At 42.4% G+C, this 24,806-nt stretch overlaps 3 protein-coding genes across 4 annotated transcripts; 1 reads left to right on the top strand and 2 right to left on the bottom strand.

Annotated features, from left to right (window-relative positions):
* Positions 1 to 110: 110 nt before the first annotated feature.
* On the bottom strand, positions 111 to 10,551 carry nr2c2 (nuclear receptor subfamily 2, group C, member 2). Of its 2 annotated transcripts, none has more exons than XM_071528558.1 (14): positions 10,425 to 10,551; positions 8,679 to 8,774; positions 8,217 to 8,417; positions 7,887 to 7,992; positions 7,541 to 7,720; positions 6,998 to 7,154; positions 6,753 to 6,843; positions 6,176 to 6,321; positions 5,762 to 5,939; positions 4,077 to 4,198; positions 3,759 to 3,898; positions 3,169 to 3,306; positions 2,865 to 2,970; positions 111 to 2,729 (listed from the first exon to the last, which is right to left on the bottom strand). In XM_071528558.1, exons 2-14 carry the CDS (start codon positions 8,748 to 8,750, stop codon positions 2,555 to 2,557), a joined length of 1,812 nt encoding a protein of 603 aa, XP_071384659.1. In that variant the 5' UTR covers positions 8,751 to 8,774; positions 10,425 to 10,551; the 3' UTR covers positions 111 to 2,554. The 2 variants fall into 2 exon arrangements, with proteins under 2 accessions (XP_071384659.1, XP_071384660.1); XM_071528559.1 differs by having other exon boundaries at positions 8,679 to 8,729.
* A 2,412-nt stretch (positions 10,552 to 12,963) lies between these two features.
* Positions 12,964 to 14,482, top strand: b3galt4 (UDP-Gal:betaGlcNAc beta 1,3-galactosyltransferase, polypeptide 4). The gene has a single exon (XM_071528567.1). The coding sequence runs from the start codon at positions 13,367 to 13,369 to the stop codon at positions 14,480 to 14,482; it is 1,116 nt and encodes a 371-aa protein (XP_071384668.1). The 5' UTR covers positions 12,964 to 13,366.
* A 3,056-nt stretch (positions 14,483 to 17,538) lies between these two features.
* Positions 17,539 to 24,806, bottom strand: wdr46 (WD repeat domain 46). Its single transcript, XM_071528560.1, has 14 exons — positions 24,749 to 24,806; positions 24,328 to 24,507; positions 23,975 to 24,055; positions 23,772 to 23,884; positions 23,581 to 23,668; positions 23,381 to 23,442; positions 22,916 to 23,020; positions 22,641 to 22,791; positions 21,785 to 22,020; positions 20,687 to 20,840; positions 19,652 to 19,799; positions 18,487 to 18,677; positions 18,246 to 18,359; positions 17,539 to 18,120 (listed from the first exon to the last, which is right to left on the bottom strand). The coding sequence occupies exons 1-14, from the start codon at positions 24,803 to 24,805 to the stop codon at positions 18,001 to 18,003; spliced, it is 1,800 nt and encodes a 599-aa protein (XP_071384661.1). The 5' UTR covers position 24,806; the 3' UTR covers positions 17,539 to 18,000.

Here is a 24,806-nt window from a genome sequence, read left to right as displayed (position 1 = left end):
TGCCAGTATAATAATAACTTAATATCCAATCACAGTCTTCAGATTACACGTCTTCAGCATTAACAGACTTAGTCACGTCTTCCTGCATGAATAATTGTTTATTTGTTTCATCACCTGTGGCCTCAGAGAATGGAATGCTGATACAGGAGCTCAGAGTGAAATACATTATTTTTTTTATATTTTCATTGGTGTGAGGTAGAAAATGTAGATTTGTGACAAACTTGACCAAAACATGAATGTTGTCCGAGTTATCTTTCAATCACAATGTTTGAAGAAATACATTTTATGAGCAAACAAGTACATTTATAAAACTTTAACCATAGGATACTCAATCCACAAAGCTGAAAAAAAAAAAAAAAATGCTCTTTCAGGTCTAATATCCTCTAATATGGCAGCTGCTCATGGTTAATATTTTAAAGCCACAACATTTAAATCAACATTTTTCATACAGCATTTAATAAAATACATTTAAGCAACTTCATGCACTGCAATGCACTATAAAAATAATAATAATGCTCCTTATTAGGGCAGACAGTGACAAGATTATAAAACCCCGCTTAAAAACAACATGCACTCATTTTGATGAAATTACATGTACAAAGGTCAATTCACACAAGTTCCTTTACAAACAGTCTTTATGGGTTTTAAACCCAGATATTACAATTGACATTTAATTCACAAGAACATAATCATTGTTGACTTCTTTACATCCCTATTATCATTCATGTTGCTGTGGATGCTGCTGCTGAACCATAATATGTGTAGGTAGGCCTATGCATATTTCCATGTGGTCTTCAAGACATTGATACACTTGAGGCTAGTTTCCCAGGAAATATCTTTTCTTTTTTTTTTTTTTATCTGGGAAACCTGCCCAAAAGTACTTTAAGTACACTTAGTATGCGACAAGCAAATTTGTTCACAACAAATTAAATTTAAAGTTTTTAAAAACATATGTAACACAGAGTTTTAGTCAGCATGAATGCAGTGGAGCGCCACAAAAGCTGATGTGCATTTAACAAAGTACAAATGGCAACACATTATGCGTACAAAAACGGTAGCATAGCTACACATAAGTAACATTTCTGAACCCAAACCTTGAAGCTCATCTGATTCCTTAGAGGAAAAAAAATGCTATAAATACACATACAAAACGCAGATTGAGAAAAACGAGGCTGATACGAAACTGACACTACTGAACGAAACTGGAGAAAAACAGCATACAATTGATTGTCATAAAGGGAAAAGTGATGTGGTGATTGCACAGGCAACATTTGCGACATAACAATAGTACAAATGTGCATCTCCTAATCCAGAAATAATTGTACCTAATCGTATCCAACTACATAAAATCTCTGAGATACTATTAAATTAAAAAAACAACAAAAAAAAAACATGACCATTCCATTAAGAGGGATTTGGTCAGTTTAACTGGCCAATTTAGCTTAACTGAATTTGTGAGACTGATTCAAATTTAAATACTGAAACTAAATGAAATAGAAATCAAATATGGTCATGTTGTAATGAGCTATGAATGCACTGTGTGGTGGCTCAGTACTAAAGAGAGCTAGTCCATTTGAATACATTACAGATTAAGGATCGAGGTTTGTTGCCATTAAACTGAGTTAGTTCTTGTACCTGATTTATAAGTTATCTCTTCAACTGTTATTTATGAGTAAAGAAAGAATCGTTATGCAAGTAACTGTACATTGACGTCTTCCACCTTAGGAGATTGTGTCAATTTCAAAATCGATAAATAAAAAAGCATTACATAAAAGTTCAATGTTTCAATTCACTGTTGTATAACATTCAGGAAAGCCTTCCTTAGCCTTTGTTAAAGCCCAAATTCTCAATTTGTCAACAACTATGTCATTCCATAGTAATTCAACATACCAGTCTATACTATACCAATGTTGGCAAATAATACCAACACTAACAGACACTTTACAGCTTCAGAGTTCATTTTACAGTCAGTACCAAAAGGTCTTTTAGTCTTAAAATGAGACTTTTCAAATTGGTGAAATTCCAGCCCCACATGTAAGATTTCTGTTTACTTGACTTTCAGAGTAAGGACTGTGCTTGTTAATACACCTATCTGATATTAGCAACAAAAGCTAGTGTTAAATGATATATGTGATCAACATGAGAGCACGGTAAGGCTTAGATAAGACTAAAACAACTTGAAAGGCTTAGGCCAAAAGGTAAAGTTCACATATAAGGAATTTGCTTGAAGTGCTATAAAGACAGAAAGGGAGACGAGCACCAGCTGCAGGGGAACTCCTCTTTCATTAAGTTCAACGCCATGACACTCAAGATTACTACTTTGTATCTCCTCCAGAAAACATTCCAAGTGTCATCCTGGCTTTCTAATGCCAGATGATCTTAATCTACTAGGGATTCCTGAATGACTTTGCACCATGCATCATTATAAAACCAGGGGCCGCTGCAGGATTATGGACTGGGGCTCAACAGTTAACCCTTTGAGGGACAAAGAGAGTGTATGGAGTAGACCGACTTACAGTCAGACAGTTCTTCTAGGTGCAGGAGTGATGGGGTGTCACTCTGTAGGGTCAGAGTCCTGGCTGTTATACTCAGCCGTCTCCATCTTGAGGATGTAGGGAATGATGCTGTCTATAGAGACGTTACCTATCAAGCCAGTGAAGAAGAGCTCCTCTGTGATGCTTGAATTCATGAGGCGAAGGGCCGGGAGACGCGTCAGGATACGGGTCAGCCTGGGGAACCAAACAGATTGAAACCACCTATGTTATCTTGATGCACAATGATCACCTGTGATTTGCTATGGTTCACAGCTGAAAATAGAGGGGGGGGGACTGTGGTATTTGGTCGCCTGGTAGATATGCATGTACCTGTAGGTGTCATCTGGATAGGTCTTCTGCACATAGTCCTGCAGCTCCATCAGGGCTTTCTCCTGGAACTTCTCAATCTGGCTGCAGCTGTCCAGGCCTGGGTGGTCTGGTGAGTGAAACACACACAAGTCATTCCCTGAAATGTCATAGTCATGTCATAGTCTTGTCATTTGTCATAGTCTTTCATTCAAAGCACTTTCACTCTTCCATGGAATTCCTTTCACTTGATTTATAACAGCTCTAATATCCAACATTAACTTGATTAAAAACACATAAGCTCAGACGCTCTTCTGAACAGACTCACCTGGGCTGAACAACACTATGGCCTTGAGGTAGGCGTATTCGTAGGTGTCTGTCTCCACCCTCGTCATGCTGTTACAGAACTCCTGCAACTTCCAGATATGCTCCATCACCTGCTTCACTCTCTCCCCTGAAATCTTGTCTGAGATGGAAGAGAATGCCCAGTTTAGTGTATGAATTAATCATTTGGTTATTTAACCTTTACTTGACCAGGAAAATTACTTAGAACTAGGCAACAGTAAACATGTGGCCCCCAACAAAAGATGCAGTCCCCCATCACTGTCAATCAGTGACAAATATGTCACATTGTTTTGCCTTTTAACTGTAGTGCCCCCATTAGGCCAATTAGCGTAATTTTGAGTATGCTGGAATGTAGTGGTGAGATGTATAATTTCCCCAAGTTACAGCAAAATTCGATCTGTGGTGTCTGAGATATCACATGTGATGGACAAACAAACTAATGAATGGAAGGAGACTAATCCATACTATAATAGCTGGTTATGCTAACAAGAATAGTCAAAAATCACATGTAATCACCCCTACTTATGCATGTGTGTCATACTGTGAAGTGATGACGAGGTCTGCGGGCCATACCGTCCTGGATGCTGCTCTGAAGGTGGTTGATGATGGCAGCTAGGATGGTTGACAGGTTCATCACATGAGCGCACTGAGCCAGGCCCAGAGTGAACAACTCATTCCAGCAAGCTCGCACCAAACTGGTGTTTGCCTCCTGACTGAGAAAGAGAGAGACAGACAGACAGAGAGGAAGACAGAAGTGTGGATCCATAAATAGATGATTATGCGCTCCATTCTTGTACTGCTTACAAAGTTACACACGCACAGAGAAGCTTGCAGTGTTATTGACTAAGGAAGGGTGTGATTTAAGTGTCCTTGTGCCAAAAGCGTTCTTACCCAAGAGCTGAGAAGGCGGGGATGGAGCGTGCCCAGTGCATGGAGAGGAAGAGGAGGCGGGACGCTGACTCACAGATATAGTGTACATTCAGATACTCAGGCATTGGGCTGGGCATGGTCAGCTAGAGGAAAGAGGCAAGGAGAGAGAGAAAGGACAAAGGGAAGGATATATTAAGGGAAAAAAATCCTAAAACATTATTTGATGAATGACTAGCTACAGATGACTGCCAAAATAAAGGAAACACCAACATAAAGTGTTTTAATTGCGCTGGGACACAGCAAGCCACCAGAACTTAATATGCTTTAACATAGAAGTGTCTGGAACTCTACTAGAGGGATACAGCATCGCTCTTCTATAAGAAATTCCATCATTTTGTGTTCTGATGATAGTTCAAATGCTATCTCAGGTGCCACTGCAGAATCTAGCAACTGGTATGGCCATGGTTGGCGTCTTGTTCAGTGGACCTGAAACATGCCAGGGAAAAGCACCCCACACCACTGGCTGTAGTAAACAGGCACTCCCGTCCTCGCACTTCTTTGGGTGTGCAGCACACATGTACTCATCCACTTGTCGAGAACAGGATGAAGGATGACTCATCTGAGGATATGACCACTTCCTGTTTTCTCTGCACCACTTCACTCTCAAAAGTGCATTTTTAGGTGTAATAAGGGGTTCTACACCACAATCCAACTACAGAGTCTCTCTCTGAAGTTCATGATGAAGCTGTTGGCTCACAACTTGGATTGACAGTTGGAGCCAACTGACTCAGAGTTGTTTGTCTGTTTTTCACAGTCGAGGAGTATGCCCTTCTGACCACAGTTGCCCTTCTGACCACAGTTGCCCTTCTGACCACAGTTGCACCAGCTGATGATGTCTTTCCCTCATAAATCCATGTCAACATTACCTTAGTCACTTTTCCTTGTGAAACATCAGCAAGTTGAGAAGTATTCATCACTGAGGCTCCTGTCAATGGTGTCCCGCCAAAGTCTGAAATTAACACCCGCCAAGCACCAAATAGTAGTAAAATTTGTCTTTGGCAGATAAATCAATAATCATCACCTGCCACATTGGTCAGTAACTTTCTGAGACAATAACATTTTAATACCTCAGTTATATACAGTCTTTGCTCTTTGCCTGTTCTCAAACTTTCCCTAAAGGCCACTGTACACTCTCTCTGAGCATGAGGCAATCAAATCAAAGCAAAACAGTGGCTCTGTATCAAACTGATTGGCTGTCTGTTACGCTGACTACACACAAAGTGGTAGCATCCTTCCTGGATTGCTAAATAGCCTAACGTTTGTTGAAACTTAACGTTATGCCCATGTGGTGACACATAGCAGGTTTGAGGCCACCAAAAAGAAGAAAATTAAGTCCAAGACAAAGAAAAAAAGATCCATCGTATAACTCAGTGACAGTTAAAGCTGATCTTATCTCTTCACTGAATGTTTTACACAGTACCTGATTCTATACATGAAAGTGCATTGACAATGGGTAGGGTAACATAAATCTGAGAAATATGTACATTATTTCTATTGGCCGGTAAAAAAAAAATATTTGTGGTAGGTAATGGTTTTTGTTTGTTTTTATATATATTTTTTTTCAATACACAATTATTAATTAACAATATTACTCAAGTGTTTCCTTTATTTTGGCAGTTCTATGACTTGACTAGCCGCCCACCAACCTTAAAGCTGACGTGGCTGTCTGTGAGCAGTGGCCCCTCCACCTCGATGATGGGGGTCTCCTGGTCTCGACCAATCAGCTGGATGGTCGCTCCACTGATGCACTGGGACTTATCTGCCAGGCACTGTCCCAGCCCTGCTTCTGGTGGGTTCAGGACTTTGGCCAGGGTGTCAAAGGCACTGTGCGCAACACACAAGTATACACACATTAATCACATTCAATTAACTCATCTGCAACATTTTATTACTTATTGCTCTGTGTAATAATTATTGTTATTATTAGTTAATATGTAATATTAGGCCTGCTTAAAAGTCAGTTCCATTTCAAATACTAAATACTATTGTACTAAAACTAAAAACGGAGCTGATACCTTTTATAAACTCACTCCCACCTCCTAATTTCACTACAGACTGACCGTGTTATCTCACTGGCAGATTGCTCCTCCTGCTGGCTGTCTGAGGTATCACCGTTGTTTAGATTCTCGTTTAGTGAGTCACTCAGGTTTGCCAGTGATGTCACCACATTGGCTAGTGTCCCCAAGTCCCCCTGCCCCGACTCCATCTGAAGAGGACATATGTAACCTTGCACTTTATTATCCATCATTAGGAGAGATTATAGGCCGCTTGCCTTGATCTCAACTAAAGCAATACAAAAACAAGATCAAATACAGAAACAAAATAGACAAAATAGAGTGGCCTGCATTGGAACATAATAGAAAAAATAAAGCAGCCTGCACTGGAAAAGCAAGACAAACGCTTCTTAAAAAATAGGACTGATTCTAATACATTTCTAAAACGAAATCTGCCCTATTGCTTTTTTACAGACCACTTGGTTTCCTGGGCCTCTAATACAAAGCAGCCACTAAATGCAAGAACATCAAGTCCTTGCACCATTTTTTGCTGATAAATCATGCTCCTACCAGAAGGAGGGGAAGGCGACAGAGAGGAGCAGAGCAGGCAGAAGTTTAAACCTGATGGCAGTAGCAGCTGTACCTTTGAGTCAGTGGCCAGCAGCAAAGTTCCATCGGTCTGGATGACGGGCTGCTGGATGTTAACCAGCATCCCCTGGTCCAGCAGGCTGGACCTGCACATGACACAGAGCATCCATCAACAACAGGCTGGACTGATAACAAATAGTAGTATTAAGGCATTTTGAGGGTCCCTCGAAAAAAACAATAAACCAGACAAAAAACAGAACCCAGCTCTGAGGTTTGTCTATATGCCAGAACGCCACTAACCTGGAGCCATCTGTCTCTGTGTCGGAGATGAAGGTTGGCGTGGCGATGAGCGGACTGTTGAGGTCCTTGCGAATGTAGATCTTTTGGGTGGAGGCAGCACAGTTGGCGTGCTTCTCTCTGGGCAGCAGATCGATGGGCTTCCTCTCACTCTGCACAGCTGAGGACACACAAAACAGCACCTATGAATTTATTTTCTAATTTGACTGACTTTATAATAATAATCATCAGAATCATAATCATTATCCTGATCATGATCATCATAATAATAATAATGATAGGAAGGCCAGAGTGCAGGTTCAGCTACAGAACAGCATGCCTGGTGCTGGTAGAAATGCATTGCCTTGCTCAAAGACACTTCAGCGTGTTGTTGCCGACACAAGGGGCTTGAACCTGGGTCCTTTGGTTGACGGATGGTTTCCCCACTCACTACTCCCTAGTCACTACTGCTACACTAGCCTATATACGCTAACCTGACTTGCTTTTGAGTGCAACTGTGCTTTCTATGGATATTAGCGCTTGGTTGCAAATTGGATGCAAACTCACAGTCAGTCTTCATCCCCATCTCAAGGCATTTCCTCAGTCGACAGAACTGGCAGCGATTGCGGTGGTGTTTATTGATGACGCAGTCCTGTTTACTGCGGCAGCTGTAGGTCAGGCTCTTCCTTACGCTCCTCTTGAAGAAGCCTTTACATCCTTCACAACTGACCGCTCCATAGTGACGACCTGAACACAGAGAAAACCAGTCAAAGTGTGTGAGTCACTGCATGTGTGTGTGTTTAGTGCATCATACTGTCTAAATACTATGTAAATACTTTAGTATCCAGCTGCATCAGTCAAGATGCATACAAAGGCATTGCATGTCCAGGTATGCAAATGTAGACCTGGGTACCTGAAGCCTTGTCTCCACACACCACACAGTACTCCACTGGCTGCGATCGGTTCAAATCCCCTGACTGTCCTAGCAACCGCTCCATTGACACAGGATCTGTGACAATCTGAAAAACAAAGTACAGTCAAACACTGGCCACTAATCTTGTGTCTCACCTTAATACAATGGTGGTATCATGGTTATTATGTTGTTTGAACATAATTACAGCAACACCGCAGCTATAAAATAAGGAAACCCAGAGTAGGCACACTGTGTTATACCAGGATAATGCCTATAATATCATAACACTATGTACTGAGCTTTGGGGTGATATTATGGAGCAATCTGTACCTGTATCCTTCCCGGCATCAGGCTGTCTGCAGCGGTAAAGATGAGCTGCTTAGTGTTGTTGCTGTCTGGGGAGGCCAGGATCACCTTGCCCGTCCCTGAGCCATCAGCCGTGGTCAGGATGAACTGCTGCTTGGGAGCACTGGACGGGTTCATCGCTGTCACTATCTGGATCTTCTGACCTGTCTGCTGGTCAGTTACAATCTAAGGGTGGAAGAGATGGGAGAGAGAGGGATAGAAATACAGAGGCACCAAAGGTGTGAAGAAAAAATAAAGAAGGGGATGGAGATGGAGAGTGAAGATGGGAGATCTAAGCCACATGTTGTAACATCAACTTCCACCAATCTGCATGCATACTCAACTTGTTTATTATTATTGCTGGGGTGCTATAAGAGGACAATATCAACAGGTGGCAGTAGTGCCGCTTTTTCTGAAGCCAAGTAATGTTCAGTGTACAACAATTACCTGTATTCGCTGTGGTGTTGTAGCAGGCTCAGTGGAGATGACCTGAAAGCGCTGCGGAGAACCACTCATCATTGAATCTGAAGGAGAGGTTGACACCTACAATTTGCAACACATTTCAACATGCTTAAACATATGCAAACTACATTTTGACCATCTTGTGTCTTGTGTCTATGGGAAAATCATAGCCTTTTCCACTACAAAAACAGACACATTCACATAAACATAGATAAGACCAGTCTACAGGACAGCTACACTAGATAGGCCAAGGGAGTGGTGCGGTAACCTCAGCGAGAACTCTCTACTGAAGCTCAAAGTGGCCTATGTCTCTATGGCAACAAAAACAACAGTATCCACCGGCCACGCAGCTAGTATGAATGAATGCATGCCCACTCCTCCACCCGACTGCACATCTCCAAACTCTCTTTCTCTCTCTACACACTCACCTCTGCTATCTGCTCAGAGGCCACTTTCTGCTGAGAAAGCAGATTCAGGTTGGTCGGCGTGATGATGTAAGGTCATTAGTGAGGTCTGTTTGGAGGAATGCCAAAGACATTTATCAGCCTCAGTGTCGCACACTGTCAGAAAGGAACTGGCCAATAGTGAGGCCTGAGCGCTTCCTGAATATAATGTTGGTGCTGGTAGATCACAGACGATAGGCTACACTATGAAATTGAAATGAAAAGTTACGTTTTATTTCTCAGGAACCGTAAGTTCTACCTAGTGTCCACTGAAGTCTCAGTACAAACTGAATGCAATCCAAAAACTGTTGCATTATAAATATCTGGACCATGGACATCTCCCCTCCATTTTTAAAGTAACTACACAGGTAATTGAAAACTTATGTGTAAATTGTGAGTGGTAACCACCAAACAGTTGATCATCTTCCATGGCAGGTGCTATATTCTATTATTATCCCCCATTGCTCATAATGATATGTGATAGCCTCTCTCTCTTGACTTGAGATCGTAATAAAGAATGCAAATTTATAAAACATAGGATCAGTGAAAAGTGATATACATCCCTGCATTGGGTCTACAGCCTCGTTGACAGAAAGGAGGAACATGCTCCTTGGATTCGTTTGCTGATTGGTCAAACAGAATGTCCATCAACACTTCCTTCCAAACACATCAAAACAAAATGGAGAATCTGGCAACCAGCCAATAACAGTGGCGAACCTTCATTAAATGTATTATAGTATTTTTCTTATCAATCTAGCGGGTACATGCTGATGCACTGGTAGTAAATGTAAAAATGCAGTTTTTATGAATAAAGTCATATTTCTACGTGTTGCCACATTCAATCTTTCAACCCACTCCTGTCCCCGGGATGGCAAAGGTAAAAGGGTCGAGTTCATCTGCACCAACTAGCTTGCTCATGTTAGCTGGTGTGGCTAATGCAAGTGAACGCAAGGAGGGTTGCAGCAAGAGCAGAATCTGTGCCGTCTGCCCCTCTGGATTCTTCCTTCTAGCATGCAGGTGTCAGTTCAAGTTAAGTCGATAACGGTGACACACATTTACAACTGATAGTTTGCAGTTTGTCAAACACATCACTATAACCAGAATGATACAGATGGTGGCTGCAAACGCCCCGTGGTTCACATCCATCCCCGGCTCCCTATCCGCCACAGTCGGGCTGGAGGGAAGCTGTGTACGGCTAGCTAACTAGCCAGGCAGATTAGCTGTGCTGTTTTATCATCCAGTATCTCAATGAGCTTTCTATCGTTTTCAATCTGGGATGAAGACTTACCTCCGGGATTTGGGGATCACAGATTTATAGTTCTCTGCTATTTTATAAAATATTTGTTTTGGTTTTCTTCTGTTAAAGGTCATAGTTCGTGACCCCGCACCGCCAGCGCGCTGAGGTTGACTTTTTTTTTCCTCTTTCCTTTGCTCGCGTCCCTGCGCGCCTCCACCCCCCCCGCCGCACGGCTCGGCGCGAGCCAGACAGCACTGACGTCATCCTGTCTGCCTGTCTAGGGACTTAATTGCCAAGTTATCATTGGGACCAGAGAGCCATTTAAAGGATAATTAAAGTGATTTTCATGTGATGTTCAGATGGTTCTTTGGCCTTAGAGTAGTCTAAGAACATTACATCTGCAAAATTAGCCGCAGCTAATGCTAAGCGAGTGGGAGTCATGGGGGCAAAAGTGATGACATTTTTCAAATTATCATCAATTAATATAAAATAACGTATTGACATTTCTTTAAATTGATCTGACCAAAAATAACATTTGTCCCTGTGACCCCCTGTGTGTTTTACCTTGACCCCAGACTGTTTACAGGCCAAAGAACCATCTGAACATCACATGGAAATAACAGGAATTATCCTTTAACAGCTTCCAATTGCGACATGGATTCTTCTTCTCTCCAGCTTGTTTAGTATTAATGCTTTCTGCATTCATCCCTACTTCTGACATTTTTGCATGGAGTTGTAACTGAACAACGAACAATCAGATGGTGTGTGTATATACTGTATATGCCAATCGCAATATCAGATATGTTGCCCAATGTGGTGTTTATGTGGCACCCACGTATTTTATATGTTTTGTATTTATTCCTAGGTTACCCCCATTATCCTATACAGTGAGAGGGAAAAGTTGTTGGGACCTTCAGTTGTATCACCAGTAAATATTCAGCCACACTGTCCCCTCCATGACAGCAGTCCTTTACGTATATGACATCCAGTTCTCAATGAGTGATCTTTAGGTAGGCTATCATAAATTGCAAACACACCATGTAAGTTTGTGCCAATACAAAAAGGTTAGTTACAAAAGTGCATGATATTTTCAAAAACACACTTTTACACATGCACCCAAATGTTAAACAAATATCAAATGTTTTCTGGGTATGAAAATTTCACTTCATTTTACAAGTGTTTTTGTATATTTAGATACTGTATTATTAGTATTTAATTTAGTTTATTGTATTTGACTCAGTAACAAAAAAAAAGATAATGCACTTATCAATGACAACACAATAAAGTTTTGAAAACTTATTTCCATTGTGGTCCTTGACTGATCTTGATGGTTCACTAAGATGGTGGCAGATCCTCAGGACATCAAATAGCTAAATCACTAAGAAGCTAAAAATAATTCAAACACATAAGTCAGTATTAACTGTGAAGGGACATTGCATATAACATCCACCAACTCATCCATCAGCAACATCACAAGAAAGAGGAAACCAACTTACCAGGTAACCAGGTCTTGAACATGGGCCTTCTTCAGTCCCTTTCTGTAAGCACTTTTGGTCATTGCTTTCCATTAGCATTCAGTCCACAGTTTAGCAACACATGAATTCATAGACATTGAATTAATTTGCCTGCACATTAATGTTAACTACTTTCTTTTCCATTTTAGGCAGTCTAACCAATCGAGGCCTATATAATGTGGGCGTGTAGCCTATATAACATGTATGTGCCAAAAATGCCATGCCACATGTAGAATACTTTGACAGCATGTTAGTAGACATAGAACAAGCATTACCGCTGAATTACCACCAGGTGTCGTATAGATCTATGTCAGGACTGGATGTACAGTCTGAACTGAGAACCACAGCAAGAACAGTCTGTGGACAGCACGGCTTCACGCCCATTCAAATGCTATAGAAATGCCCCCTCGGCTATGTGAGAGCTAAGATCTCTCCGATATAGAATAAACAGGAACTTTTTGTGGCTTTTCATTTGTAATATTTAGGGTATTCGTGATGATTCAGATTGTGTACTAAATCGTAATCCCCACTCCCGCCCCACACATTTATATATATCCTTCCATCACTGTCAATATTATTCCCGTATAGGGACTTAAAGTAATATATTTGTTGACCTTTGGGCTACTTTAGGGATGTTTTTTTTTGCAGTGATAGGCTATGTGTACAGTAGCCCTCTAAAACTTATTAAAGGATTGGCTCCTATCATTCTTTGTCGATTAATGAAACAATGCCATCGAACCGATATTATTTAACAATAATATAAACGCTGTTGGGCATATAAACATAAAACACAGACCAGCAGATGTGATCACTGCATCACTGTAGCCCGACATTAGCCTACAGCAAAAGTGACTAGTGGCAGCGGATGCTCTAAATGCGGCTAGCAACATCCGCGTGCAGTTTGCAGTCTGAATAGCGGGGCTGGCCCCATCCGCTGCCATGCTACAGCAGAGCCTGGAAGCGAAAGAGACACCCTGAAGAAGAAGAAGCATTAGCATATGCATGTCGGGGCGCGTTTTTATTACACTCGATGTGATCGTGGGCATTTGGCACAGTGTTTTTTTTTCCTCTGTCGCGACCCTTACAGCTACACATTCAGATATTATTTTGAAGAATAAGGGCAAATACAGCTCCGGGCTACGTACACCAAATCGACCGTCTCATTTGCGCAACTGCATACCCCACTTTTGTCAAAAGTGATGCGGCTGCAGCACCGAGGGTACCAGCCTCTCCGCCACATCCACACCGCCTGGCAGCCTGCTTCTGCTGCGGAGGATCTGAACCTTTGATCAAGGGTAAAGGAAGAGATCAAGGGTGCGGATACACACACACACACACACACACACACACACACACACACACACGCAGAGACATCCTAACGGAATGGCAGAGTACTTATAGTCGTCGAGACAAAGGAAGCAAGACAGAGACGGGGTGAGTTGTAGCTACAGAGCCGTGCGGTCACTGTGGAGGTTGGTCATGGTGGGACGGGGGCTCTGGGTGTGTAAGTCCCGGTTTGGAAAGCGAGGGAACAGGCTCGGGCTTTTGCCTTTTCTCTGCGCGGTGATAGTGGCCGCGGCGCTGTTCGCCCTGCTCTTCGTGGACCTGATTGAATCATGGGTCACCTCTATGAGCATGAACGCCGTGGTGGAGCCGCACGCCGGCATCATCCCCCCGCAGAGCGTCCCTCCTACCAGACCCGAGGAGTTCCTGCTCATGCCCAGCCCGCTCTTCTGCCAGCGTGCCAAGCCATACCTCATCACTATGGTTACCTCGGCTCCTGCCAATCAGAGAGCTCGCCAGGCTGTCAGGGACACTTGGGGTGGGGAGGTGGAGGTGAGGGGCCTCCGGGTCATGACCCTGTTCATGGTGGGTGTGGCGTCTGACCCCGGACTGTCCAAGCTGCTGATAGAGGAGGCCCGCGAGCGAGGAGACCTGATCCAGGGCCGTTTTGTGGACACCTATTCCAACCTGACGCTGAAGACCCTGTCCATGCTGGGCTGGGCCCGCAGGTTCTGCCCTCAGGCCCACTTCATGGCCAAAGTGGACGATGATGTCCTGTTCAACCCGAGCGCCCTGCTGCACTTCCTGAACAGGAGCCGAAACCCCTACGAACAAGGAGACCTGTACCTCGGCAGGGTGCATCTCCACGTGGCTCCGGACCGGGACCCGGACAGCAAGCACTACCTCCCATCCGGAGCTTACCCTCCCTCTGTCTTTCCAGACTATTGCAGTGGTACAGCCTATGTCCTGTCCCGCTCTGCTTTGCTCAAAGTGTCTCTGGCAGCCGCTGCGTCGCCTTTATCCACGCCTCTGCCCCCTGAGGATGTGTTTGTGGGCCTGTGTGCCCGTACGGCCGGGGTGCTGCCCTCACACTGTCCGCTCTTCTCTGGTGGGCCGGCTGTGCCATACGGGCGCTGCTGCTATCAGGCCATGGTGTCCATCCATCACATCCCACCCAGGGAGATGCTGCGCTACTGGGCTGATGTGCATTCGTCACCCCCCTGCTCCTGGCTGAGCCTACGCGCTTCCTTGGGGGTCTGCAAAGTCAGGGCCATGCTTGGGACGGCTCTGGGGCTGGAGCAGGGGCTGTGAGGGGGGGTCCAGCCTGGCTTGGAAGGATGGTTGGACTCATTTTGGGGCTGTGCCTTGCTTCAATTCTGTGAATAGCACAAGCGCTCTTCTGGCTGTGAAGCAACACTGTGTGCACTAAGAAAACAAAATGTAATTTTATTTTTATAGCTTTATTTTTTAAACACTTGAATGTATTTCTGTTAATTCAAAAAGGCATTTTGGTCAATGCCGAAAGATAAATGATCAATTGGTAGTATGAAGATATGAAGACTGTTACAGTATCTTGCATTGTTACACTGACACACACTGTAGATATAAAGAACAAACATGCAAGTACACAATATTCGCACACTGCTAGAGTAAAGTGAAGAAATACAGCTGCTTGTTATGTGATAAATGCACTATGGAACAAGTCTTTCTATTAACACAGAAAGCCTGAACTCTGTAGGCTGCTACCTACACACATTGTAACACCTGTCTAGTCTGGCACCGGCTGCTTCCAATGTAGATGTTAGTCACAAAAAACAGATACAGTAAATGCATGTTTTCCCCAAAAGTAGCAAATGTTTTAGGGTAGATATCAAATCTACAAGCTCCTTAGACCCAGTGGGAAGAAAATACCACACTAAAGTTCACTCTGGTAAGACTTGATTTATTAGCCAAAACCTTTTATGTTCAAAATCATATTTTTGGAGAATACTCACTGTGGTACTATATACATGATGTATGAAGGGACTTAAAGCATCGTCTTATTCAACAGTAACAACATGATGATGTGTGCAAGCTGCTATTCATTGGACACTTGGGGCTGGGGAGAGTGAAATGTATTTGGCCTGTGTTGTGGATGGACAGCAGAGGAAATCAGGCACCATATGTTCATCTCTCCGGGAGGCTCAACTGTTCTGGAGCTGCAGCCTCCCACCAGACGCTGAAACGGCACCGTGGAAGAGATGTGATACACGGCTATAGGCACACCAAGCAGCAGTATTTTTAACCTTGTTCCATCGAATTATGTAACGCTAAACAAGTAGAGTGTGAATGATGGCTTTACACTGATTCGTCTGGACTGATTGCGGCCTCTGCTAGTAGGGCTTGTGGGGATAATGACATTTAAAAGGCAGATGGGGATGGGGTCAGGACGGGGCCTCAGGCCGTGTTTTGCTCCTCCCCTCAGTGGAAATGAAAGGGAACGCTGAGTTTTACTGATTGTGTGTGTTTACACTCAGGAAATGTATGTATGAATGGAATACTGTCGCCAATAAACCACTCTGTATCTTATTTCAGGCTTTCCTAATGTCTTTTTTGGAAGATAAAGTTCACACATGCATGCCTTTTGGCTTCACACTGAGAATTGTGTGAAATTGGTTTTCCCCTTTTTAGACTATCTGTAGAAAAAGCTCAAGGACAAGGAAGTTAAAAGCAGAATGACATGACACCTGCTTTCAACAAAAAATGGAGCAAGCTGCCTATTGCATATAGTAACTGTTTTTGTTATAGTATTACCAACAGTTCTGTATTGTTTAATCACTGATTGAGAAAGACATCTAAATGCTCTTGCATTGAAAACAGGAGAAACAATGTGACAGCAACGTGGTTGTGTCTAACCCTACTTCCTGATCTGCTCAGGGATCATGTGTACCACTTCCTGTTCATCTATTTCTAGAATCATGGCAGTAGATATAACAACATTACCCTCATCATCACTGGTCTCCATTTCAGATCATTAACTACTTATTGCGGTAAAATCTTACTCGGAGCCCCATAGATGTATACTTACTGTTGGTAGTGATCATAACAGCAGACACCTCTAAAAGGCAAAGTGAATTTCTGTGGGAGAGTTGAAGGTTGTGCCCACATCAGTGAAAACTTGTTGGTAAACTCGGAAATCTTACTGCTGAAGAGACCAAACTGCATTCCATATTTCAGCTTCAGCTAGTTGTCATGCCATGCGGGTGTTCTTTTTAACCCTTGTGATATCTTCATATTCTGTATGCTCCCCTTGTCCTCGGGTCAAAAATGACCCACTCTCACTGTCCCTCCGAGTATAAAGCCTCTTCATTTAATTTTTAACCCAAAACCTATTTTGCATGAAGAAACAACCGGTCATGTATCAACAACGTGGGGAATAACTGTTCACAGTCCAGGTATTCTGTATTGTATCTGTACTGTAAAATATACATCTGGACTAGTGGACTAGTACTGAAGCACCTTTATAACATTATGACCCCAACCCTGACTCTATTCTCGCGGGAAAAAGAGTGCTTCATAGTTACTACAAATCATGTATCACTTTTTTTTATAAAATTTTTGTATTTTAGTCTATAATTCATTTCATAACTGTCGGGTCAAAAATTACCCGAAGACAATCTTTGTATCCTGATGGTGTACAGCTTTTATAAAAATATAAAAAAGGTTAGCGTTTCACATTTCATGCAGAAAAAACTAAATTCAGGAGGTTTTCACTGCTGTTAAACTCAGAAACGGGTCCTTTTTGACCCAAGGACAACACAAGAGTTAATCCAGGTCTACCAGATGGACTTCACTAGTTGACACGCTGACATCAGATTTACTCTTTTTTTTTTACTTTTTTTTTTTTTTTTTTAAATGGCACAGAAAATTTGGTAGCAGCTATACTCTCAGCCCCTTCACCTGTCACTCACTGAGTTTCTCTGGCCTGAGCAGTGTTCTCTCATTAGTCATCAGTCTGGTCTCTTTGTTCTTCAGCTCCACCACCAAGTCTCTGCTGAGTCCAGTCTACATTCATTTGGGCTGGTTCTACCACTTCATTCTCTTTGATTCCACCACTTTCAGCTTGAGTCCAAGGACAGGCAATGTCAGGTGGGTTACAGCATCCCTAATTCTAGCAGCCTCTTCCTGACGGATGCAGTCAAAGCAGTGGTGCTTCACCCTCGTTTCACACACACACACACACACACACACACACGCCTTAGGGAAAGCAGTACTTGGGAAATTAAACAAAGTGCCAATGAAAGCCATTATAAGCACAAGAACTGATGAAAAAAACCTGTGACTTTGTCATAAAAATAAATATTTTTCTAGAGTAATAGCAATTTGTGATCAAATGTTTTTATTCTTAGAACATATTTATATAAAACAACTGACCAGTAATGTGATCACATAGTTCAGTTACCAAAGCACTCCATCTTGACAAGGTCAGAAATCAGTGGGGTTTTATGGGTAAAGAAACAAATATGACTTCACACAATTCCTGGGTGACCATGTAGATAGCACCTCCCATTAGTTAATCCACCCATGCAAACAGGCAACACGGCAAGAGGCATTAAATGGATTTGCCTGACCTGGGCACTGACCACAGGCTATACAGATGATCTAATTAACCATCAGTATGCAACCTGAAAGTCCTTATCAGTTGACAACATGCAGCATTTCTGCAGGGTCTGTCTTGTCAGCAGGGAGGAGGACAGCAGGACAGAGTGTCAGAATGTGCCTTTTATACCAAGTTCAAAGGTCACTCCCACAGAATGTCACTGGTTTTGGCCTGCACAATGGTTCCTTTTCTATTTCTTGAATCTGTCCAGAGCCGACCTCTGGCCAGATAATGCCTTCTCTTTCTTCTCCCTCTCCTTTCTTTCTTTTTCTATCTTCATCTTGTCCTCCACTGCTGTCCTGATCACATCCTGGGGGGGAAACAATGACATCAAAGAGTAATGAGACAATCGCTAGAGATATGCGAGTGAGATCACAACGTGATAAAATGTGACAGCATTAAACTTTCCCAAATCTGATATTCTGGATAACTTACCCTCTGGTCCTCATGAGCCACTTGCTTCTTCCGCTTTTCAACTTTGCCACTAGAACTCCGACCTTTCGTCTTTAACCTGGGCATGAATTTCTCTTTGGCAAGTGGGTCAAAGCCCTGAGAAGACAAAAAACATAAGTTAATCTGTAAGAACGCTGGAAACAATCAACACGGTATTATGGTCTAGTTTCAATAATTCAAACAAAACATAATGTGTGCCGACAAGAAGCTTCCAGGCACTAACCAGAGCTTGGACTCTGTCTTGGTGCCTTTGCTCATAGCTAGCTTGGTCAACCTGGCCCAGCTGGCCTGGGTCTAGGCTTATCAGATCTGGCTGGATCTTCTCCAATAAAGCCTTGACCTCCCATTCCTGCCTCTGCTTTGCATTGCGGTAAGGATTTGCATCCAGACCGTCAAAGTTGGGCTCACCAGCACCTGTCAAAGGCAAGGGAGGAGACAGAGGTAAAGACAGAAAAAAAGAAGAGTTTATTTAGTTAAATACGGTGCACAGCTGTTAGGTTCCCCTGTATCTTCTATGTGTTCTGTGGAAGGTTTGCATTTTCTTTCCCTCTCTCCCTCTCTGTCTCTCTCTCTCCTTTACTTGAACCCAGTTGCTCCCAGGTTCAAGTTTTGGTGACCAATCCAAAGGAAGGAGGTGTCAATCAGCAGCAACCAATCAGTGGCCTCCTTGTTTCAATTTTCTTTTCTCTAGATAGTTAGCTACACCTCTCCTTCTGAATTAGTTAAATTTGGTTTTATTCTTTACTTTGGCATCCCTCTCGCTCCTTGTTTTCCTTGGTGTTTCAACACCTCCCATGTAAATAGTGAATGCTGTAACTACCTGTAAAAACAAACACTACAAGAGATTTCCACTATATTCTTATGTATCAGTGTGTTTCTGTCCTCCCGCTGGTTTGTCCATCCCATTTTTGCCATCACAATAATCATGTTTATGCTGTCTCCCCTCACCCTCCATCCTCCTACCATACTGGGGTTGATGGTTATTTTCGTAAATCGTAATGTTTGGATTATTGTCAAAGTTAAAGGAAACACCTGCATACAGAGTTCAGTGATGGTGGCTCTGATAATATGGGACGCTTTTTCTAGCATTGATTTTCAATGTTCTGCACTATTAACTACTGTTTCTTGAGATTAACTGGACCATCCATTATCAAGATGGCACTAGAGAACATCATCTCAAATACAGTTTCGCCTGTAAATGGATTTTTCCATGCCAGGAAACACACACCATGCTAGTGCTGAACCACCAAATCTCTTTAGTCTAGTTGAACTTTATGTTGGTGCTTCCTGTATTTTGCTCACGCACTGAATAGAGGCACCCGCACTGCCTCAGTATTATTCAAACTATTTATTCAAATATGTAGGCATCGTGTTAAATCCAATCTGACCTGGTACCAGCATGCTGGTGAAGCCCTCTCCATGCCCGACCCCGAGGACATCCTCAAAGGGACAGAAGTGAAGCCCCCACACTGTTCCCCGCACTCTGTGTGCCATGTAGGGTTTGGTCACTGCAGTACTCCATACATCCCGGTACACCTGCATAGAGACATTTTCAATAGACTAGTGTTCATTATTGATTATTGATACCAGAGTAAGAGGTTAACAAGATGTGAGTGTGCATACAAAAATGAGATATTACCTATATGAAAACCTTGACATATTCTCAAATTGACAGCAAAAATTAAAATCAATCTATCTAAATCAAATCGATCTTTAGTAATAAGCGCTCATTGCTGTGCCATTTTTGCACTGCACTCACTTCACAATCAAACCATGACACCAGTACTATGGCGTTTTTTTCCTTGGATTTTCTGTTAATGAAGTTGATGAGTTTCTGTAGCTACTGGTCTTTTCTTTGTCTGTTCAGCCATGGTGGCTATCGCTTCTCATGCCAACTACTGAGTTCTTCTATTTATTCCAAACACACCGCTGTTGCTGCTACCAGAAATGTAAAACGCTTCACTTCTTGTGTGCCAGTTAGATTTTTCCTGGGTAACATCAAGTGTTTAGAACAGGAAATATAAAATATTTAATGAACTGGGTATAGGTGGAATCATTTTGTTTGTTATATCAATAAGTGATAGAGAGCAACAAAACAAAAGTTATTTATATGAAAATGTCATGGATTATTACTAACGATAACATGTTTACAGCCTTGATCCTCTAAATTTTTAGATACACTGAATGATGAATGTTAGTGGTAGTGATCTGTATGATCTGTACTTTTTTTGGAATAGATATGTAGTGTTGTGGAATAAAACACTTCATATATAGGCTTAAATGTGGCAAAATATAATGAACCAGGCCGTCCCTAATTAAAATTTGTTTACCTATTGCTCTGTGTGCTATTTAATAGACATTTAATAGTGTTTCAGTTCATCCTTCACATATCATTAATTATGCGGTGTGGAGGAGATCATGACCTGGACGATGTCCCCTGTGGCTGCAGACAGCAGCCCCCTCTGGCTCAGTGACAGACTGGAAGCTCCAGCAGGCAGGAAGTAGGACTGGAGGGGCTTGAAGGCTCTGATGTCATAGACCTTCAGCTTCTTGTCCATGCCCGATGTCACCATGTACCTAGGAGACACAAGAGGAAAGCATGAGGAGACTGCTCTCTGATGGACGTTAAGGGAAGTGCAGCACACTACTGACCACAGAAAAAGTTGCTATCAAACCAGTCTGTCTAGCATTTATGGTTTACTTGTGAGAAACACAACCTTGTTTAGAAAAAAAATTGCATTTATCAATAAACTCAACATGCCAAAAACTCATTACATTCCAAGAACTAAAAAAAAAAGAAAAAAGAAAAAAAAAGATCACTTCAGGGCTCAAAATTTGCTTTTCCATTGGTGGCACCAGCATATGATTTGGTCGCACCATTTTTTAAAATGTAAATACAAATCTTTTCTGCTGTCATCTTAGTGACAGTGCCTGCAGCTTTCTCCTCAGCATCATCAGCACCACTTGGTGGCTCCATCTCCTTTTCTCTCCCCCCTCCCATCTCCTAATTTTTCTTTTTAAAGTACTCAGCTATAGATTGCTTCATCTTTCTATTGACTAGGAGTTTGTTGTTAAACTAACTTAAGTTTGCGTGACTGTTGATTACTGTGAATAATTTAATGCAACATAATGTAAAATATGAACTCGCATTTCTTTAAAAAACATTGCAATTTAGAGCCCTACATGTGTTATATGTGTTATGATATATGTTATGATGCAGCATCTATACAGAGCAGTGGTGTCCAATCATGCGCCATGGAGGACCAAGAGTCTGCAGGTTTTCGTTTCAACTAAAGATTACACAACAGCAATTGATCTGCACAATGATTTGCACACCTTCAGCAAGAGAAAGGGAGCACTTAATTCGTTAAATCTACTAGTGTAGTCAAAGGAAAGCTTGTATACTTGATTGTACACCACTGATATAGAGAATCATACAGCTTCCTGCTTCTAAAAGAAATACAAGTAGAAATATTCATCTTGGCCTACATCAGCAGTACATCATTTCCTAAGAGACTCACGTGCCAGTCTTGTCAGCAGTGACGGAGCGCACACCACCCTGGTGGCAGAGCATCTTGACAAGGGCTTCTTTCTGGTTGGGGGACCAGAGGGTGACGGTGCCATTGGAGTGGCCCAGGTGGATGATGGCATTTTGAGGGTTCTGGCACATCACGTCAAGCCGGCCGGCCTTGGTGCAGATGGCCGCCACCTCCTTTCCCACAGACACATCCAGGTACTGCAGGAAACCTGTGGCACTCTGACCATGAGGAAGAACAGGAGGGTTTAACAACAGAGCTCTCAACAGAGCTGCTGCACATCTGACATAGTATCAGGGTTCAGCGTAGGGATGCACCAATATGTGTTTTTGAGCCCGAGGCTGCTATCTGATATGCCTTTTGTAAGAATCTTTGTACAAATACAGGTATAAAGCAGGTCAAGCTTTTCAGACATGCATATCTTAAGATATTTAAGGTTTTTAAACAAAAGATCATATTAGTTTTATTCTGTTGCTAATTTGACAGTTGTATTAAGTGACACACTCCTAGAAAAAAAGGAAATAAAAATGGCAATTCCACAATCAGCCAAATATCAGCAGTAAAAATAATATCGATAATATACCGATATTACTTTTTTCACCCCCAAGATTATTGTTTTGGTATTTCCGCTTTTATTAGGTAGTTCAAAGAGCGACAGGACGCTCCTCACATTGATACTGATACTGACGCCCACAGTCTGCCGATGTATCAGTGCATTCCTAGTTCTGGGCACATGTTATTTACGTAAATAAAAACCTCAGGAAGATAACACTACTATCATTAACATAACCATGCAACATATTTTGCATGAAATCCAGAGGAGAGGTTTTATTGAACTCACCGCCGTGGCCAGCAAAAAGTGGTAGGGGAGGAACTGCATGCGAAGGACATCGTTGAATTTGCGAATGCAATGAAGCTCAATTCCATTAGAGTCGTAGATATATAGCCACTTCTTCTGAGCCACTGCATACATGTGCTCACTATGGAGCCACCTACATGAGGCAGACATTGAATATTTAAAGAGGGAAAGAAGTTCACAGCTGTTGGTAACTTGATGTAATGTATTACATTCTATATGTTGTGTGATGCTGCACAATGCAGGGTTGGCCTACTTACTTCACATCATTGACAGACTCCATCACGTTTATCTCACACATTAGCTGTTTGGACTGCCAGTCTAGACAAGCTACATGACCTCTCCTCCCACCAAGTAGCAGGTGGCTGCAGAAAAGAAAACACACAGCATTGAAAACAAAGTCTCAAAAGCACAAACACAATCCAAAAAGCTTTTTACTTGAAAAACCACAATCAAGAGTTCATTTTCATAGCAAGTCAGAGAATTATCATGACCCTGTATGCATTTCCAATCAATACAATAAATTGCCATAAACAAATCATTAGCTGTGGCAGTCTTTGAATTCATACACCTGTATTTGATGAAAATGTCTATTTTTTAAAATTAAAAATTAACCATGATGTCCATTTGGTGATGTAAACAAATAGCAGTAAAGTATTGGTAGACAAATAAACCCCAAGACAGACATTTGATACATGACTGGGTTTGGATAGCGTGATACTGACCGTCCAGTCTTGCTGTAATCCAGTCGATACGGCCCAAACTGAGACAGGTTAAGATTAAAATACTGAGGAGAAAGTAGGGAGAGAGAAAAATTTCTTTAAGTAAAAGGCAGAGACTCACAACACCACTGACAGACCAGCACACAGAAGTCAAAAAGTGAGATCTTCCAACACCCTACTACGACGTCCAGTCAGTGTCTCACCTTTGCCCCAGATGTTATATCCACAGCATCTGCAATGTCGTCCTGGGAGATCGTACATGTGTCCTCATCCTCGTCTCCCTCTAGGAACCTGAGGGTAAAGGGAGAGGTGTCACAACCAGGAAGTGCATTTCAGTGGTCATCTACCTCGCACACAATGATGTGAAAGAGTTGTCGCATCAGAACGTAAATACCCTGCATCCTCTGGAAGGAGAAGGTCGAATCGTGCAGCCTGTTTCTGGGCCATTTCTGAGACGACCTCCGACTGAGCCACCACCTCTCTCAGCTTGTGTCGATGACGGGGAGGCTAGGAGGAGAAGAATAAAGGACGAATAGTTAACTCTACTCATTACCAGCAAATGTGAATAAAGAAAGAGGGTAGGGGGGGGGGGCTTACCAGTTTACTTTTCTCTTTCCTCCGAAACTTCTTAAGTCTCTCTTCTGGAACTGGAGCAGGCCCGGGGAACGGGTCAGATTTCTAAAAGGAGCATGAGTAACAATCAGGGGAAATAAATTGGATTTAATTCCACAAATATTAATTGTAAGGGTCGTAAATACATAGTAATACAGGTTAGTCTGAACGACTACAAGACCTCCCTGTTAGATATTTATTTACTACTCACACACACTGCGATCACGTCAGACCTCAACATGATTTGTATATTTACTACACATACACATGAATAACAGCGACATCTTGAAGCCATTCGGGCCAAGCTAGTAAAATCTCATTCACTTCCATTCACTTACCCCCGATATGAGTTTCTTTCCACCTCTTGGATCTCCTCCGTGATTTCTCTTCTTTGCTCCCTGCATCCTTTTCTCTTTCTGCTGCAGAGCCCGTTTACTCTTTTCTCCGTCATTTTGACTTTTTGACTGACTTTCGCTCTTCCCGTCCTCCTGTGTGTCCTGCCAGTAACGCGATGAAGGCTGTCAGAAAGAGCAAATGTTAGCGGATTAGTTAAAGTGACTTTATCAAAGAAAAGAACAGCGAGTTTAGTTTTAACTAACAAACAGGGCACTTCGCTTACCTGACATTAGCAACCAGTCAGCTAACTTTACCTTGGGTCTGATAGTTTCAACAGCACGGTACTGACAATAAAGTACCAGCATGATATAACTGCAATGGTGTCTTCTGACAAGTTAATATACTGAATTTCATCATAGTTACCTTTTTCTTTTTCCCCACGTGTGACTCTTCCAACGTTGCCTCTCCGGCCGACGCCATC

This window comes from Centroberyx affinis, unplaced genomic scaffold (assembly GCF_046629955.1).
Source record: "Centroberyx affinis isolate AG114_WGS23_722 - 3 ecotype Tasmania unplaced genomic scaffold, CSIRO-AGI_Caff_v1 ptg001689l_1, whole genome shotgun sequence".
Classification (NCBI taxonomy): domain Eukaryota; kingdom Metazoa; phylum Chordata; class Actinopteri; order Beryciformes; family Berycidae; genus Centroberyx; species Centroberyx affinis.
This window is presented reverse-complemented; position numbering and strand designations above follow the sequence as displayed.